General features: G+C 40.9%; 1 protein-coding gene across 4 annotated transcripts in view; it reads right to left on the reverse strand.

Moving 5' to 3' along the window:
• Positions 1 to 20,660, reverse strand: part of LOC106989149 (core histone macro-H2A.1) — a 78,777-nt gene that overhangs the window by 25,364 nt on the left and 32,753 nt on the right. For 2 of the 4 annotated variants that reach the window (XM_027076650.2, XM_027076648.2), the window contains exon 5: positions 289 to 399. In XM_027076650.2, coding sequence (XP_026932451.1) covers positions 289 to 399 — 111 coding nt within the window. The remainder of the gene's footprint in view (positions 1 to 288; positions 400 to 20,660) is intronic. The other 2 variants (XM_027076651.2, XM_027076649.2) reach the window with 1 other exon arrangement.

The raw sequence follows: 20,660 nt of genomic DNA on the forward strand, positions 1-20,660 counted from the left end.
TGTATCCCACATTAGTAGCTTCTTCTGCAGACTAACCCCGGGGTTGTCCCGAGCCCCCCACCACCATGGGAGCGGCTTTCCCGCTTCTTTACCACTACCTCTTCTTCCCACCTGCCACTCTCCCCCACTGCTCCTGCCGCAGCCCCCCCGTGAGGCTACCCACTCCTCCTTCCACACCCACACGGCCAGGAGTGGCCTCCGGGAATCCCCAGGCCTTCCTGCAACAGAGGTGGCCTCCACCCATCTGTCCCAGGGCCGCGAGCAGACCGAGGCCGCACATCTGCCTACCTTCTGGCCGAGGAAGAGGCTCTTGGTGGAGAGTACTGTGAAGCCATCGGCCGGCGTTCCCTCGGTGGTGCTGTCGGCGCTGGCTGCCTTGCTGACTTCGCCCTGCTTCTTCTTGCACAAATACAAGAGTCACTATGAGGCCCATACAGGCAGAGACCAAAGGAATCTGGGCTTTTCTAATGGGGAGGAAGCTCACAGGCCCTCCCCTTAATACTGCAGAAAACAGGAAACTAAAACACAACCAGTTTGGGGCCTGTCTCAGCTCGGGAGCTGCAGGCTCACTGTGAAGTCCGGGAGTTCTATGAGGACAGTTAGCTGTATTTGCATCACTTTGTCATGTAAATACACAGCTACTTAAAGGCAAAACTCTACTGTAGAATGATAATCGAGAACAACTATTTTTATAAGTTTAGACCAATTAAGTATCTCTTACTTAAGGGTCTTTGCTTTCTCGATGTCTGCACACTATTCAAGTTGGAGGGGAAAAAGCAATCTGTTCCTGGTCACTAGTTCTCAAAGAGCAAAAATCAGACCAAGAACCATAACTCTGCAACCTCTTCCAGCCCGCTAGGTAAGACACTCCCAACTGTCCTTCATGAAAACCAGCCTTGGAGAAGGATCCCTATGGTGGCTGTTGCTGAGTCCCGCTGCCCCTGGGGACTCCCCATCCTCATAGTGGGCATGGATATCAGCATCTCATGGGCCTCCTTCCAGCCCCAACCCGACTCAAATATATATACCCTGGGGTTCCTAAGGGCCTTGCAAGGTCTGTTGTCCAGAGAGGTTTAATTCATTTCCAGATCTTCAACTTTCTCATGTACTTTTTCCTGAAAGTGATCTACCCTAAGTGATCTGCACATGTGATAGAGGTCTCATGTCAGAACTCCCTGCACCACCACCCTTGTCCTGCTTCCCACAGTGACTAGTAGCCTGGCACACCCAGGGAGGGAAAAGGGATACAGGACTTTACCAGTCTTTCATGCATTTCTGTTAAGCATGAGGATTATAAGAGAAATGGGTATTCTGGCTCATTTGGGGATGTTCTGCATTCACATGTATCATACACTGAGGATAGCGGGAACAATGTCAATTTGTGTTTAGATACTTCGCCTTTTCCCTTCCCAAGTACAATCAAAAAGGACATCACTCTTGAGAGATGCTCCAGTGTGAGGAAACCAAGAAAACAGGGGATGAAAGGTATCTCAGATGACCATGCATTTATGAAGGAAGGCTCTGGACCACAGACCCTGTCCACATGCCAACTTAGGGATTCAAATTCATTAACATATTAACATTTTTGCTTACATTGAAAAAATAAGGGCTAGTTTTACTCAACACTTTAACAAGAAGGAATGCTTTGACATTTAAGTTCTATGGCCAACCTCGAACATTTTCCATAAACGAAATGACCTAAACCTGAAGCTCCAAGGTTTTGATATAAATAAGAGAAAAATTATTTTATCAAGAAACAGGGTATTAGCAAAGATATGATAAAATGATCACTATTATGGCTTTCCTAATTCTTCCAGTACGCCAGACTGGACAAATGATAGACCAACAGTGAAAAAGGTATAACCCACAGTTACGTGGTAAGTCTTAGTAAGCCTATTTTTAATACACTTTCCAGGAAACAAGAAAGGGAAAGGCTGGGTGACAAATCCTTTCACTACTCAGATGTTTCTAATTCTGTGCTTTCAACAAAACAGGAGAAATACCAAAATGACTTAACAGATGAGAGATCATTAAAGAACAGACTGATGGAGTTAACAGTGCCAGTTTCTTAGTTGTGACAAATGTACTGGGGTTATGGAAGATGTTACGATGGGGAAACTGGTGAGGGGCATTCAGGAACACTCTGGACTGTCTCTGTAACTTTTCTGTCCATCTAAAACAATTGTGAAGTAAAACATACTAAAAGAAATTGATGACAGATTACTATGTGACTGCTGCCACATAGCTCAAGAGTTCGGAGGATCGAGTGATATTGCTGTGCCCCGAAATCCTTTCCATTCCTATTCAACTACTTTCTGTGCATAAGACATTCCAAGTACTTACACCTATAAATATCCAAACATAGGATGCTGAACCCTGTTTCATTTTATAAGTAAGTAACTGTCCTAGGAACCTGAGTGAATTATAAAAACGATCTCCATCTATCCCATTATAAGACACGGTTACAGGAAAAATAAAGATACAGTTGAGGGAATATTTTCCTTAATATTTATTAAATTTGCACAGTATTGGTGTGATCAACTGTGTGTTAATAAATGTGACAATGATCCAATCCTGTAGAATCCACAGCATTTAGTGGATTTATGATCACAAGAAATTTTTTCCGAGTAAATTTAAATTTATATACATTATTTTTGTTCTGAACATCAAGAAAATACCAGCAGCATAAAATGTTTGACATTAGGATAAAATATTGTGGGACAAGTGAAAGGGAAATACGGGTTCAAGGAGAAAATTAATGTAAATTTGCTGCCTGTTAAAAAAGAGCTTGTCTGTATGTTTTTAAATGATGGTACTCCAAATCAACGTTGTATTTCAATTTCTTTGGATACATGTAAATGAGTGATGAAACAGTGTTTTGAATACCAAAAATTATACACTTCACAGATATTTAAATTTATTATGAAAAGTTTAGCTGTCAAAATTTAAATGTGTGCAATACAAAGATCTTCAAAATTGTTTTAGGATGTAGGCAAGCAAAAACCTTTGAGAACCACTGCTCTACCCAGGGAGCACAGTGCATGCAGGGGGTCCTCAGTAAACACTTGGGAATGGGATACAGTTGATAAGTAGATAAGGATTTAGTGCTTATGCCCCTCAAATACTTGGACTTTTAGAGGTGAGAAAGTCTTAACTTTCAGAATTTCAGGTATCCAAGAAAGGGAGCTGGTTTTACTAGAAGGGGCTGTGACAGCTTCTCTGGGACCCGGGTATAAGTCAGCAGCTGCCTATGAAGCCAAATTATAAGGCTTAGCCTGTGATCATTAATCCTGGTGGCTTTCAGCAATGGTTCATTTGCTCAGGGCCTCCACCATTAAAGCTGTTGCCCATGCTGTACACTGGGACAACCACTAGGGAAAAACGATAGGAAGCTTCCTCAAAAAATTACAAGTAGAACTACCATATGATCCAGCAATTCCACTTCTGGGAATATAACCAAAGGAAACAAAAATCCTGTGTCAAAGAGAGAACCATACCCCCTGATCACAGCAGCATCATTTATAACGGGCAACACACAGACACAATCTAAGTGTCCACGGAGAGATGAATGGGTAAAGAACTGTGGTATATATATACTGAAATATTCAGCCATAAAAAAAGAAGAAAATCCTGACAGGAAGCCCACAGAGCTCCAAAAACTATGAACCCAAAGAGACCCACACCAAGACACATTATAATTAAAATGTCACAAGTTAAAGATTTTTGACAAGGAGAGAATCTTTTAAGTGGCAAGAGAAAAACAACTTGTTGTTTTCATACAAGGGAACCCCCATCCGACTATCAGATTTTCAGCAGAAATTTGTAGGCCAGAAGGGAGAAGCACAATATATTCCAAGTACTGAAAATTAAAACAACTTCCAACCAAGAATACTCTACCTGGCCAAGGTGTCCTTTGAAATTGAGAGAGAAGTAAGTCTCCAGACAAGCAAAAGCTAAAGGAGTTCATCACCACTAAACTAGCCTTATAAGAAATGTTTTTAAAAGGACTTCTTTAAGCTGAAAAGAAAGGAGTGCTATTAGTAATAGGAAAATACATGAGAGTATAACTCTCACTAGTAAAGGTAAATCTATACTAAAGGTAGAGAATTAATCGCTTAGAAAGCTAATATGAATGTTAAGACACAAGAGTAGTAAAAATAACTGCAATAATTAGTTAAGGGATGCACAAGATTAAAACACATAAAGTGTGACATCAATAACATAAAATGTTGGGAGGGTAAAAATGTAGAGTTTGAGAATGTGTTCAAACTTATGTTATTAGCTTAAAATAAACTGTTATAGGTTGTTCTATAAACCTGTGTGTCCATGATAAACACAAAGCAAAAGCCTACAGTAAATGCACAAAAGATAAATCTATACCACTAAAAACACTCATCAAATCATAAAGGCAGAGAGCAAGAGAGGTAGAAAGGAACAGAAGAACTACAAAATAGCCAGAAAACAACATAATGGCAACAAGTACATACCTGTCAATAATTTCTTTTGAACTAAACTCTTCAACCAAAAGACAGGGAGGCTAAATGGATAAAAACACAAGACTGATCAGGGCACCTGGGTTGCTCAGTCCGTTGAGCATCCTACTTAAGCATAGGTCATGATCTCACGGTTTGTGGGTTCCAGCCCCACATCGGGCTCTGTGCTGACAGCTCAGAGCCTGGAGCCTGCTTCAGATTCTGTGTGTCTCCCTCTGTCTGCCCCTTCCCTGCTCACACACTCTCTCTCTCCCTCAAAAATAAACAAACATAAAAAAAAAAAACCCACAAGACTCATCTATATGGTGCCTCCAAGAGGCTTACTTCACAAGGACAAGACAGACTGAAAGTGAAATGATGGAAAAATATTTTTCATGTAACTAGAAACCAAAAGGAGGCTGGGGTACCTGTACATGTGTCAGGTAAAATATTCTTTAAAACAAAGACTACAATAACAGATAATGAAGGCTATTACATAATGATAAATGTGTCAATCCCACCAGAAGATATTTGTATATATTTCATAAATTCCGTAAACATTTATGCACCCAATACAAGAGCACATAAATATATAAAGCAAACACTAAGAAACCTAAAGTCAGAAGTAGAAAGCAATACAATAATAACAGGGGACATTATACCTCCATTTTCATCAATAGATAGATCAACCAGACAGAAAAATCAATGACACATTAGACCAGGTGGACTTAATAGATATATTCAGAACATTCCGTCCAAAAGTAACAGAATACACATTCCTCTCAAATGCACATAGAACATTCTGTGGTAAAGATCATGTTTTAGGACACAAAACACATCTTAATAGATTTGAGAAGACTGAAATTGTATGAATCATCTTTTCTGATCACAGTGCCAAGAAACTAGAAGTCAATTACGAATAAAAAAAAACTGGAAGATTCAAATATGTGGAGATTAAACTACACACTACTCAACAACCAGCGGGTCAAGAAGAAATCAAAAGAGAAATAAAAAGATACCTTGAGACAAAGGGAAACGGAAATACAACATGCCAAAACTTACGAGATGCAACAAAAGCAGTTCTAAGAGGAAAAGTGTATAGCAACACAGGCTGCTTCGAAAAAACAAGAGAGGGGCACCCGGGTGGCTCAGTCGGTTAAGCGTCCGACTTTGGCTCAGGTCATGATCTCGCGGTTTGTGAGTTCGAGCCCCGCGTCGGGCTCTGTGCTGACAGCTTGGACCCCGGAGCCTGCTTCACATTATGTGTCTCCCTCTCTCTCTGCCCCTTCCCTGCTCATGCTCTGTCTCTGTCTCAAAAATAAATAAACAATAAAGTTTTTTTTTTTTTAAAAAGAGAAAGCTCAAACAATATAACCTTACACCAAAAGAAACCAGAAAAAAGAAAAAGGAACAAATGAAGCCCAAAATTAGTAGAAAGAAGGAAATAATACAGATCAGTGCAGCAACACATAGACAAAAATAGAAAAGATAAATTAACCTAAGAGCTAGCCCTCTGAAAAGATAAACAAAACTGACAAACCTTTGGCTAGACTAAGAAAAAACCCAGAGGAGTCAAATAAATAAATCATAAATAAAAGAGATGTTACAACTGATACCACAGAAATACAAAGGATTTTAAGAGATGACTATGAACAATTATATGCCAAAAAATTGGACAACCTAGAAGAAATGGACCAATTCCTAGAAACACACAGACTACCAACACTGAATCATGAAGAAATAAAAATCTCAACAGTCCGATTACTAGTAAAGGTATATAGCATCAGTCATCGAAAACCTCACAACCAACCAACAGAAGTCCAGGACCAGGTTTCAATGGTTGATTCTAATAAACATTTAAAGAAGAATGAATACCAATCCTTCTAAAACTTCCAAAATATAAGAGGACATTTCCAAACTCATTTTATAAGGCCAGCACCACCCCGATACCAAAACCAGACAAAGATGCCGTAAGAAAAGTAAATTACAAGCCAATATCCCTGATGAACACAGATGCAAGCCACTCAACAAAATACTAACAAATGAATTTGACAATGCATTAAAAGGATCATATACCATGATCAAGTGGGATTTATTGTGGGGGATGTAAGGGTGGTTCAATATCCCACAAATCCATCAAAGTGATACACCACATTAACAAATGAAGGGTAAAAAAAAACCCCACAAACCTATGATCACCTAAACAAATGCAGAACAAGCCTTTGACAAAATTCAACATCCATTTATGATAAAAAATCTCAACAAACTGGGTATAGAATGAACATACCTCAACATATTAAAAGCCATAAATGTCAAGCCCACAGCTAACTTCATATTCATTAGTGGAAAGCTGAAAGCTTTTCCTCTAAGATCAGGAACAAGATAACAATACCCATTCTTGCCACTTTTATTCTAATATATATTAGAATATATATAAATATATACATATACACACACACATACTATATATGTATATATGTATATGTGTATACATATACTATACATATAGTGTATATGTATGTATATATATATATACACAGTATATATGTATACATATATATATTATATATACGTATTTTATTCTAAAACTATATTAGAAGTCCTTGCCAGAGCAATTAGGCAAGGAAAAGAAAAGGCATCCAATTCAGAAAGAAGTAAAACTGTCTCTGTCTGCAAATAGCATGATATTATATATAGAAAACCCAAAAGACTCCATCAAAAACCTGTTAGAATAGAGGCACCTGGGTGGCTCTGTCAGTTAAGCATCTGACTTTGGCTCAGGTCATGATCCCACGGGTCGTGAGTTCACGCCCCGCATCAGGTTCTGTGCTGACAGCTCAGAGCACAGAGCCTGCTTAAGATTCTGTGTGTGTGTCTCTCTCTCTCTCTTTGCCTCTCCCCTGCTCACACTCTGTCTCTCTCAAAAATAAGTATACATTAAAAAACTTAGAATAAATGGATTCAATAGTTTCACGATACCAGATTAATATACAGAAATCTGTTGCATCTGTATATGCTAATAACATTATCATAAACAGAAATTAAGAAAATAATCCCATTTACAGTTGCATCAAAAAATAAAATATTTATAAATAAATTTAACCAAAAAAGCAAAAAACTATATCCTCAAAACTCTAGTATATTAATTAAAGAGATTGAACCAGACACAAATAAATGGAAAGATATTCTGTGCTCATGGATTGAAAGGATTAATATTGTTAAAATGTTAATACTACCCAAAGCAATCTACAGATTCAATGCAATCTGTATCAAAATTCCAATGGCATTTCTTATGGAAACAGAACAAACAATATTAAGATTTACATGAAATCACAAAAGACTCCAAAAGCCAAAGCCATCTTGACAAAGGAGAACAAAACAGAAGTCATCATGCTCCCTGACTTCAAATTATATTACAAAGCTATGAGATACAAGTGTAATCAAAACAGTATGGCATCAACACCAAAACAGACACACAGACCAGTGAAACAGAATGGAGAGCCCAGAAATAAACCCACATATACATTATGAATTCATGACATAAGAGCCAAGACTATACAACAGGGAAAGGGCAGTCACTGCAATTAAACAATGTTGGGAAAATAGGATAGCCACGTGCAAAAGGATGAAACTGTACCGCCATTTTACATAATACACAAAAATTAACTCAAAATGGATTAAAGACTAGAATGCAAGTCCAGAAACCAAGAAACTCCTAGAAAACAGATGGTAAGCTCATTGTTAATGCTCTTGGCAATGATGTTTAGTATATGATATCATAAGCAAAGGCAATGAAAGCAAAATAAAAAATGGGACTACACCAAACTGAAAAGATTCTGCAGAGCAAAGGAACCATCAACAAAATGAAAAGGCCACCTTCAGAGAAATTATTTGCAAATCATATACAGACAGGCCCTGACTTTGAATTTTTCTGCTTTCCAATGGTGCAAAAGCTATATGCATTCAGTAGAAAGTATACTTTTAATTTTAAATTTTGATTTTTTCCCCCAGGATAGCAATGTGCAGTACTATACTCTCTCGTGATGTTGGACATCAACACGTAGCCACAGCACCCAGTGAGTCACACAGTCATGATGGTAAATGATTGACAGACTTAAGCAAACATTCTGTACCCATAGAACCATTCTGTTTTTCACTTTCAGTACAGTATTCAATAAGTTACATGAAATATTCAACACTTTATTATAAAATAGGCTTTGGGTTAAATGATTTTGTCCAATTGTCGGCTAATAAGTGTTCTGAGCACGTTTACAGTAGGCTGGGCTAAAGCTATGATGTATGGTAATTATGTGTATTAAATGCACTTTCAACCTAATGATATTTTCAACTTACAATGGTTTCATCATGACACAACCCCATCATAAGTCAAAGAAAATCTGTATCTGATAAGGGGTTAATATCCAAAATATATAAAGAACTCATACAACTTAATAGCAAAAGAAAAAGAATTTTTTTTATTAAAAAGTGGTCAGAGACCTAACTGTGAGACCTGAAACCGTAAAGAGCCTCGAAGAGAACAGAGGCAGTAACTTCTTTGACATCAGCTGCAGCAACTTCTTTCCAGCTATGTCTCCTGAGGCAAGGGAAAGAAAGGCAAAAATAAACTGCTGGGACTGCATCAAAACAAAAAGCTTCTGTGCCGGGAAGGGAACAATCAACAAAACTAAAAGGCAATCTACAGAATGGGATATTTGCAAACGTCCTATCTCAAAAAGGATTAGTATCCAACATATATAAAGCACTTATAAAACTCAACACACCAAAATTAAAAATCCAATTAAAAACTAGGCAGAAGACACAAATAGACATTTTTCCAAAGAAAATATCCAGATGGCCAAAAGACACATGAAAAGCTGCTCATGATCAGTCATCATCAGGGAAACACAAATCAAAACTACAATGACATAACCTTGCACCTGTCAGAATAGCTAAAATCAACAACACAAGAAACAACAGGTGTTGGAGAGGGTATGGAGAAAGGGAACCCTCTTGCTATATTGACTGGAATGCAAACTGGTGCAGCCACTGTGGAAAACAGTTTGGGGGTTCCTCAAAAAGTTAAAAATGGAACTACCCTATTATCCAAAAAACACAAAAATACTAATTTAAAGGGACACATGCACCCCGATATTTATAGCAGCATTATCTACAATAACCAAATTATGGAAACAGCCCAAGTATCCACTGATGAACGGATGAAGAAGATGTGGTATATGTTCACAGTGGAATGTTACTCAACCATCAAAAACAATGAAATCTTGCCATTTGCAATGATGTGGAGGGAGCTAGAGAATGTTATGCTAAGCAAAATAAGTCAGAGAAAGACAGATACCATATGATTTCACTCGTCTGTGGAACTTAAGAAACGAAACAAATGAGCAAAGGGAAAAAAACAGAGAGGCAAACCAAGAGATAGTCTCTTAACTGTAGAGAACAAACTGATGGTTACCAGAGGGGGAACGGTGGGGGGGACGGATGGGCTACATGGGCGATGGAGATTAAGGAGTGCTCGTGTCACGATGAGCACTGGGCATTGTATGCAAGTGTTAAATTACTAACTGTTGCCCTGAAACTGATATTATTACACTGTATGTTAAATAACTGGAATTTAAGTAAAAACTTACAAAAAAAAAGTGGTCAGAGAATCTGAATACACACTCTTCCAAAGAAGACATACAGACAGGCAACAAGGACGTGAAATGGTGCTCAACATAACTCATCACCAGATACATGCAAATCCAATCCACAGTGAGGTATCTATCGCCTCACACCTGTTAGGCTATTATCAAAAAGATAATAAATAGTTAAGTGCTGGTAAAGACATGGAGAAAGGGGAGTTCCTTGTGCACTGTGGTTGGAAATGTAAATTGGTGCAGCCACCATGGGAAACATTATGGAGGTTCCTCAGAAAATTAAATAGAACTACCATATGATCCAACAATTTTAACTTCTAAAGAAAACAAAACACCAACTCAAGAATATATGTGCACCTGCAGGGTTACTGCAGCATTATGTATAATAGTCAAGTAATGAAAATAACCTGAGTATCCATCAATGAAAACATGGCTAAAGACAATGTGAAAATTTGATAAAGATACTTATATATTATATATACTAACATATTTTATATCCTGATATATATGTCCTTACATATAATATGTCCTATTAGATATGTTATGTATCCTATTATACATTATCTCCTCATGTATTTTATATATACATATACACACACATATACAAAATAGAGTGTTATCACTAAAAAAGAAGGATGTGACCTGGAGGGCATTATACTAAGTGAAATAAATCAAGACAGAGAAAGACAAGTAATATGTTCTCACTTATGTGTGGAATCGCAAAAAAGAAAAAAAAATCCGAGTTTACAAATACAGAGAACAGACTGATGGTTGACAGAGGTGGGGGGGGGGTGAAATGGGTGAAGCTTGTCAAGAGGTACAGACTTCCAGTGATAAAAAAACCAAAGTCACGGGGATGTAATACACCGCACGGTGGCTATAGTTTTTAATACCGTACTGCATATTTGGAAGTTGCTAACAAAGCCGACTTGAGAAGTTCTCTTAAGAAAAAAAAACTTGATAATTACATATGGTGACAGATGTTAACTGGACTTACTGTAGTGATCATTTGCAATATATACAAATATCAAATCATCATGTTGTACACCTGATATTAATATGATATTAAATGCCAATTATATCTCAATAAAAAAAGAATTAATATCCATAATAAATATGTACTGTAAGGCATTTAAAAGAGATAGATAATCCACATTTTTAAAACTGCCTAAAACACTAGCACAAAAGGAACTATCCAAAGGGCCAAAATTTGTTTCAGCACATGCGAAAGCTAAATGGTCATGAAGACAATGCACAGCCATCAGACTGGCTAAAATTTAACTCTCAAAACAGCCTGCCTTGGCAAGAATGTAGAACTGGAATCCCCATTTGCTGCAATGGGAATGCTCACTTTCACCACCACTCGGGAAAACTATTTGGCACTCTCTACTAAAGCTGAACATATGAATACCCTATGATACCACAATTCCACTTAAAAGTATACTCCCAAGACAATACAACATGTGTGCACCAAAAGGCATGTACTTTCATAGCAGGAATATTGGTAGGAGCCTCAAATTGCAAGCAACTTAAATCTCTCAAGAGCAGAATGGATAACCACGTGGTGGTAAATTCCAACCATGCAACACACAGACTCAGGGCTGTATGCTACATACAATAACCTAAATGAATCAAACACAATGTTAAGACAAAAATAAAGAAAAAAAAATACACCCTAATGGAGTTAAATGTACTATGGAGATTAAAAAGGTCCCTTACCTCGCTCAGATCCCACCTAAGTGTCTGTACCTAATTTTTTATTTATAGTTGTATATTTGTGGGAGAACTGGATGTCAGTGGTCAAAAGGCTCAAACTTTCAACTAGAGTTCCAGTCCAAAAGTATGACGTGGGAAGACCCTGACCCTCACCTCCACCATAGACACACCCAATCTCCAGCTACTGATAGAGCAATTCCTTCTGAAGAACTGAAGGCTGGCTGAACAGCTTTTGTCCAACAAAGATAAAGAGACCACACAGAAAATAACAGAAGGAAAGAGACACAGTGATGAAGGGAACCCCCCACCCGCTGCTGCGAAGTGCAGTAGGGAAGGAGATACTGAGGGACTGGGAGCAAATTTGTTAGCCGTGGGCACAGAAAAAAAAGCCTCGATTTAAAACAGCAGCTAGTAGGGATGCCTGGATGGCTCAGTTGGTTAAGAGTCCGACTTCGGCTCAAGTCATGATCTCATGGCTCATGACTCCGAGCCCTGCGTCAGGCTCTGTGCATTAACAGTGTGGAGTCTGCTTGGGATTGTCTCTCTCTTCTCTCTCTGCTCCTCGCCCTCTGGTTCATGCGTTTTCTCTCTCTCTCTCTCTCTCTCTCGCTCTCTCTCCCTCTCTCAAAATAAATAAATAAACTTAAAAAAAAGAGTGGCTAGTATATAAAAGATCTAGATCCTCTGGCCCTCTTCTGCTCGTGCACATTCTTTCTCTCTCTCTCTCTCAAAAATAAATAAATATTGTAAAAAGAGCAGCTAGTGTATAAAAGATCCAGTGCTATAACTCCACCAAATGACAGGGAAGCTGCTGGAACTCTTTTCATGTCAGAGGGGCTGATGAGTGCCATGGTTTACATTTCCCCTATACCTTGGTATAATGGGTGGATGATAGCAGGGTCCCAGGGCTCCAGATCCAATATCCTTGATGAACACAGATGAAAAATCCTCAACAAAGTATTAGCAAACTGCATTCAATGCAAGAATACATTAAAAGGATCATTCACCATAATCAAGTGGGATTTTTAGTCTAAGGATGCAGGATGGTTCGGTATTAGCAAATTAATCAACATGATGTACCACCACCAACACAATAAAAGATAAAAATCACATGATCATCTCAACAGATACAGGAAAAGCATGTGACACAATTCAACATCCATTCATGATAAAAACTCTCAATAAAGTAGGTTTAGAGGGAATATACTTCAACATAATAAAGGCCATATATGAAAAACAGCAAACATCATACACCCACTGGTGAAAACGTGAGAGCTTTTCCTCTATCAGGAACAAGACAAGGATGCCCACTCTCACCATTTTTATTCAACACAGTACTGGAAGTCCTAGCCCCAGCAATCAAAAAAGAAAAACAAAAATAAAAGGGATGCAAATTGGTAAAGAAGTTAAAGGGTCACTCTATGCAGATGATGTGATACCATACATAGAAAACCCTAAAGACTCCATCAAAAAGCTACCAGAAGTAATCGATGAATTCAGTATATTTGCAGGATATAAAGTTAATACACAGTAATTGGTGTGTATACACTAAAAATGAAAGAGCAGAAAGAGAAATTAAGAAAACAATCCCATTTACAATTGCACAAAAAAGAATAAAATACCTAGGAATACACTTAACCCAGGCAGTCAAAGACCAGTGCCCTGAAAACTATCAAGAAATTGAAGACAACACAAACAAATGAAAAGATATTCCACCCGCACGGAATGGAATAATATTGTTAATATGTCCATACTACCCAAAGTAATCTACAGACTCAACACAATCCCTACCACATTTTTCACAAAAGTAGAACAAGTAAAACCAATATTTGTATAGAACCACAAAAGACCCCAAACAGCCAAAGCAATCTTGAGAAAGAAGAACAAAACTGGAGATATCACAGTCACAGATTTCAAGATACACTCCAAAAGCTGTAGCAATCAAAACAGTACGGTACTGACACAAAAACAGACATACAGATCAACGGAACAGAATCGAGAAATAAACCCATGCTTATATGGTCAATTAATCTACAACAAAGGCAAGAATATACAATGGGAAAAGACAGTCTCTTCAACAAAGGGTGGGGGGAAACTGGACAGCTACATGCAGAAGAAAAATACTGGACCACTTTCTCATACCACACACAAAAATAAGTTCAAAAGGGATTAAAGACCCAAATGTGAGACAATAAGCCATAACAACAGAAGAAAACATAGGCAGTAATTTCTCTGATATTGGCCTTAGCAACATTTATGTAGATATGTCTCCCCACACAAGGGAAACAAAAGCAAAAGTAAACTATTGGGACTACATCAAACTAAAAAGCTTCCGCACAGCTAAGGAAACCATCAAGGAAATGAAAACGGTGGTGGCGAGGGGGGTGCTCCTGGGTGGCTCAGTCAGTTAAGCATCCGACTTCAGTTCAGGTCATGATCTCACAGTTTCTTGGAGCTGGAGCCGGCTTCAGATACCGTGTCTCCCTCTGTCTCTCTCTGTCCCGCCCCTGCTCGTGCTCTGTCTCTCTGTCTATCTCTCTCAAAAATAAATATTAAAAAAATAAGAAAATGAAAAGGCAGCCTACGAAATAGCAAATGATATTTGCCATGATATACCTAATAAGGTATAATATCTAAAATATATAAAGAACTTATACAACTCAACACCAAAATAAGAGTCGAATAAAATACAGGCAGAGAGAGGCACCTGGGTGGCTCAGTCAGTTAAGCATCCAATTTCAACTCAGGTCATGATCTCACGGTTTGTGAGTTCGAGCCCCATATCGGGCTCTGTGCTGACAGCTCAGAGCCTGGAGCCTGTTTCAGATTCTGTGTCTCCCTCTCTCTCTGCCCCTCCCCCACTCACGCTCTGTCTTTCCCTCTGAAATTAAAACATTAAAAAAAAAAAGTCTGAGAACATGAATAGACATTTTTCCAAAGAGGACATACAGATGGCTAACAGATACATAAAAAGATGCTCAACATCATTAATCGTCAGGGAAAACGCAAAGCAAAACCACAATGAGGTATCACTTCACACCTATGAAAATAGCTAAAATCAAAAGGACAAGAAATAACAACTGTGGGTAAAAATATGGAGAAAAAAGAAGCCCTGGTGGGATTACAGAATGGTGCAGCCACTATGCAAAACAAGAAAATACAGTTGCCATGTGATCCAACAATTCCACTACTGGCTATTGACCCAAAGAAAACGAAAACACTAATTTGACAAGAGACATGCACCCCTATGTTTACTGCAGTATTATTCGCAATAATGAGTAGAGAGAAGCAGCCCAAGTGAGTATCAATAGATGAATGGATAAAGAAGTGGCACATACACATTTAATACACATTCACATACAAAAGAATATTAGTCATATCAAAGAATGAGATCTTGCCATTCGCAACAATATAGACGGACCTAGAGAGCGTTATGCTAAGTGAGATAAGTCAGAGAAAGATAAATACCAAGATTTCGCTTACTTGCGCAATCTAAAAAGCCAAAGAGTTAAGTAAACAAAAAGCAGAAACAGAATCATAAATACAGAGAACTCATGGTTGCCAGAGGGGAGGGGGTTGGATGGGAAGGGCAAAATGGGTGCAGGGCAGTAGTAGGTGCAGGCTTCCAGTTATGGAGGGAAGAAGTCACACGAATAAAAGGTCCAGCATGGAGGATAAAATCAACGCTACCGTAACGATGCTGCACAGTGACAGATGACAGCTACACGTGCAGCGAACGCAGTAAAAACATCCAGAGAAGACCCATCACTGTGTTGAGGGCCCAAAACTGATTTAACATTGTAGGGCAACTACACTGCTTTTTTAAAATACTCCCCCAAAAGGTACAGACTTCCAGCAAGGAGTTAAGTACAGGGGATGTAAGGTGCGGCCGGACAACCATAGTTAACACTGCTGTATGGCATATGTGAAAGTTGTTGACAGTCAGTCCTAAGGGTTCTCAGCATAAAGAAAAACACTTTTTTTTGTATCTCTATGAGACAAGGGAGGTCATCTAAACTTAGTGTGATAATCACTTCATGATGTATTTAAGTGAGGTCCTTATGCTGTATACTTGAATACGTGTAGTGCTGCATGCCAAGCACAGCTCAATAAAACTGGAAAACAGTGCAATAGAGAACGAGAGGGGGAAATTGTAAGCAGGGTATATATTGCAAAGGCACAAATATATTCACGATGAGCCCAGAATGTGGTATTAAAAAAACTTTTTAAGCTGTTGCCCCACTCACCTACAACAGAAGGCGTTCAGCCCTCCACCAACAGAACAGAGGGGCTTCTGCCAAGGAAAAGTAAGTGGTCCACGGTCAAAGGTCATACAAGTGACACTATGTTTGTGCTCTGAAATTCTGCATTTCATTTCTAGTTCTACTAGTGATGTAACCTTGAGAAAACTGCTGGACTTCCCTCTGCCTTCAATTCCTTGTGGGGAAAAGGAGTCTAAGGTGAGAGAACTCCTGATAAGCCACTGGCCTTGATAGAAGGCCACCAAACCCTGTCTGTATAGGACGGGCCTTTCCTCCCCGGTTCTCTCCAGCCTCTCTACCTGGCAAATGGCTGTCTCTTCCGCGCAAGGTTCCCAGCCCAAGACAGGGTAGTCGCACTCAGGTGCCTCGTGAGATATCACTACATTCAAATCATTAGTAATTGTTTCATGAACTTTTACATAAAGCCTGTAGTCAGGGACTATTTCCCTTCCCAGTCTCTAGGATTAAAATGCCATTTTCTTTTAAGAAATGGTGATAGTGGTAGATTCTTTTCAGATCCTGGCCCGAAGGGGAAACGCTAGCAAGCAATACTCTTTGTCAATCTCTGAAATGTTGATTTTGGAGAATTTTGTATTGTTCTACAAATCTCAAAGCCCCCCTGCATTGTACCTGCACCCTGTTTTGTTCTCAATGGCACAAATCCTCATCAGTCAGAGTCAGTGGCCTTTTTAAGAACATATAGGACTGAGTGTCCAAAATGCCTTATGTGAAATCATCAATCCAGGATTCCCTATGCACATTCTCTTTCACCCTGATGTCTGACCTGCTAGAAAGCTCATTAAAAGGCCAGCAAATCTGGCCTCTTAATTGCAAGGATGGCGGCTTCTCGAAAGAACCAATCTCTTTCTTTGGCATCCCTAACCCGAACATTCACCACTCAATTTTCAGTTTCAATATTTATTTCTCAAAAAAGAAACAGGTGCTCTCCCAAAATCACCTCGGGCTTTCTGCCAGGCAGCGAGGAGCAAGCCTATCTTCATGATCCAGAGGGTGATTTCCACACGGGGGTGGAGTTCAGTTAGGGTGGTAGTGCGGATTTAGGTTTAAATAATCCTACGTGAGACTGAATCACTGTATTGTGCAGCTGAAACTAATATGACGCTGTAGGTTAACTAACTGGAATTTGAAGAAAAACTTAAGGAAAAAATAAGAAAAATCCTAGATGAGAGCACTTTTTATACAGATTTTTGGCAACAACTATCTATCTTCTTGGAGATCTCGTAAAGACTATCCTATGGCTCTCGGTAAACATTCTGACAAGGGGTGTTAACCTGGAAGATTTAAGCATAAACGGTTTCCTTTGAATCTTCAGCATTTTATGCCCTTGAAAACCTTATCTTGGGAAGGATTCCTAGGCTTCTCCAACTGCCAAAGGTGTGCATGTTATGGAAATGTTGGAACCTCACATGCCAAGTCCTGTTGCGTTCTCCCTGGGAGGGGGACAGGCACACTTACTTGCTGGTCGTCTGCCAGTCACCTCTCCTACCAGTCACCTGAGGGCCCAGACACCTTACCCTCTCAGGTCTCTGTTCAAGGGTCACCTTACCAAAGAAGCCTCACCTGTGTGAAGTCACACCGCTCGTGCTGTCACTCTGCTGTATTTTTGTCACCGCACCCGCCTGTACCCACAGCCCTTCTGGAATGACTCTGCCTCTCCTTGCTAGACCAGAGCAGAGCTCACCGAGCACCAGGGGAGGGCAAGGGCCTTTGTTCACTGCTATGCCCTCACTCCCAAGAGTAATAATGGGCACGTGCAGGCTGGGTGAATACTGATCGAACGAACGCATCTTCTTTCGACAACTTTGGCGCTGAATGTTAAAAGAACAAGGCAGATTTTGGAATTTCTTAATGGCACAAAATGTTCTCGATGTGACCAAGAGCCATCGGAAAACGGTCTGCTTCAGCAAGTTCACACTGGGGACTTTATCCTACGTGTGCGTGGGCACACACACCCATCAACCATCACGGTCACTGTGGCACTGTCTGTCGGAACGCTCGGGACAGCTGTAGGTTCATCCACAGAGACGTGGTTAACACGGTACTGCACACTGTAGAGGCCACTTGCACCACAACATGAAATAGAAAGAACCAGCCGTATAGTCAGAGCTGTAGAACAAGTCAGTAACAGCAGCACCCAACCCGTGTGCTGCACACCCTTCCCGTCCTTCTCCACAAAGCCAGTGAGCAGGCGCGCTTAAGCAATGCCCCACCCTGCGAAAGCACTGGGTAACAGGACTTATTTATATCCAAAGGCAGGTATGACGAGGAGGACTGTATGGGCCTATACGCTTTTCCATGCGTAGACTTTCTGAAAGGCCCATAAAAATTCACTGCAGAGACTGCTCTGGAGAGGAGTGAGGGGCCGTGGCGAGAGGGGGACTTTTTACAGCACTCTCTTTCATACCACCCCAACTCTGACACCTATTACCTCTTCAAAAACATGATGCAAATAGGCACAGTCATTGAAGCATAAGGCTGGATTGCACCCCTTCATTTCATGGGAGGGGGTAAACTGAGGCACAGACTTGGCTGAGGCCACCCAAGTAGGAAGGAGGAGACCTAAGGCACCACCAGGGCCCCGGACTCCTGGCTGCGGTGGGTTTTGGCACCTTCTCCAACCGGTTCCACAATAGCTGACTCAGCTGTCACAACTGGAGACTCTCAAAACCCTCCAATTACATAGAACTGGGGGGGAAATTATGATTTGGAATTCACGTGTTGACACTTGAAAAATACCAACTCCCTTTTACTCCAAGTGCTTTAGCATGTTAGGAAGGCTTTCTCTGCATGTCTCTGGAAAGGTTATTTTCAGAACATTCCACTTAAACCTGGAGATGCAGGTTTTCTGCTGTTTCTGGGAGCTGACACCACAATTTACATTAAACAAATGTTTTGAAAATTAGCTGTTCACGGTTCCAATTTCAGCTTCCCCCAGGGTTTAATGTTAGCCAAATACTGGTACAGTAAGCAGACAATGTGTTTTATTGTGTGGAAGAAAAACAGACCACCATAACAGACTTCCTGCTTTTGTAATCAAGGGAAAAGCTGAATGTTCGAGTGATTATTGGCATATGGTTATTAGAAACACTGAGTTCCAAATATAGCTACTAGGAGCTGAACACACACACACACACACACACACACACCCTTCATTTGAAGTCCAAAAAGAAAGACACAGCATTCTTAGTGTTCGCTTAAGTGGGAAGGCAGAAAGTCATCAGGCAGGAACTAACAGGGGAGGTAGTGGGGTGACGGGAGCGGGGTTCAGCCCAGGGTTGCCCGAGATACAGAATCAGAGAGGCTGCTCAGACGCCAACCAGCAGTGGGCCTGCATTAACAAGGGCCATGGCTAGGGCCACAGCCAGAAGAAGGCTCAGCCAAGCACTAAGGGCACCAGCTCCCTAAGGCCCATGTTCAAGAGATGATGGACCTGGCATCTTGATCCTCAAACATTTAGAAAGGCTTGCCCATGCACCTTTCCCCTGCCTTCCCTGCCCCACTATTCCCAGCAAATGCAAATGCTAGAACGGTTCAATATGCTAATTTTACAGTTGGTGAGCTGAGTAAGAGAGCATTCTGCGACATCCTCGCCTGGTCCTGAGCCTCCCCCGGGACTAGGTGGAGCACAAGCGCCTGGCAAGAACCTACAGGACACTCCTCAGGAACAGGTTTCTCTCTCACAGAGCTGGGAGTGATTCTCAGGTAGGGTGGGGTAGGGCAAGGTGGTGTCCTGGTGGCAAGAGGAATTCAGATTTTGTTTTCAGGGAATCATGTGTCCGCGCCCAGAAGGGTGTACAAGAACTTCAACCACCAAAGGCCAGCGAACAGCGTAGACACAAACTTGGGAGCCTGGGGCCTGCTCTGTGGACTGGCTCAGAGGAGAGGATGTGCCGGGAGTGTGGCCCCGAGCCTAGCCCCGGGTCAGTGCTGCTGCAGCCTGTCCTGGGAAGGTGTCCTCACCACCTCATCAGGTAAGAGGCTTGGGTTTTGCTCGGAAGAATGTGCTGACACTGCATCTGACCCACAGGGCATTTCCACCAGCTACTACTGAGGGTCTCACAAAACAGCCAGGTTGCCTTCTGCCAGGGGTAAATTCCTCCTCGTCTGGCTGGAGACCAGAAGGATCACACCTGAGGGGGGGCCCAGGGCAGGGCAGCTTACATTCCATTTTACTGATGATGAGCTTTCACTGCACTGTCCCTCGTTTGTTGGCCCCGGAGGTTCTGACAACAGCTCAAAGGCGGGGACGGGTGAGGGAGGAACACGGAGCACGTGTTCCAGTTGCTTCCAGTTGCGCCCGCCCTTGATCCTGCTGATACTCAGACAGGTAAGAGCAACCACCTGCAGGCCCAGACCTCCCGAGGGGGGGCTGCTGTGCTCCGTGCAGTGAGGAGCGAACATGGGGATCAGCTGGCCTGCCCCACCCAAGAAAACATTAGGTCACACTAATGAGAGGGCTTCACTCACCACAAAAAGACCAGCACCTAGGACCTGCTCGGTGTAGGCTGGGTCTGGTAGGGGCACCTGAATAACAC

The sequence above is a fragment of the Acinonyx jubatus genome, chromosome A1, assembly GCF_027475565.1.
Source record: "Acinonyx jubatus isolate Ajub_Pintada_27869175 chromosome A1, VMU_Ajub_asm_v1.0, whole genome shotgun sequence".
NCBI classification, from domain to species: Eukaryota; Metazoa; Chordata; class Mammalia; order Carnivora; family Felidae; genus Acinonyx; species Acinonyx jubatus.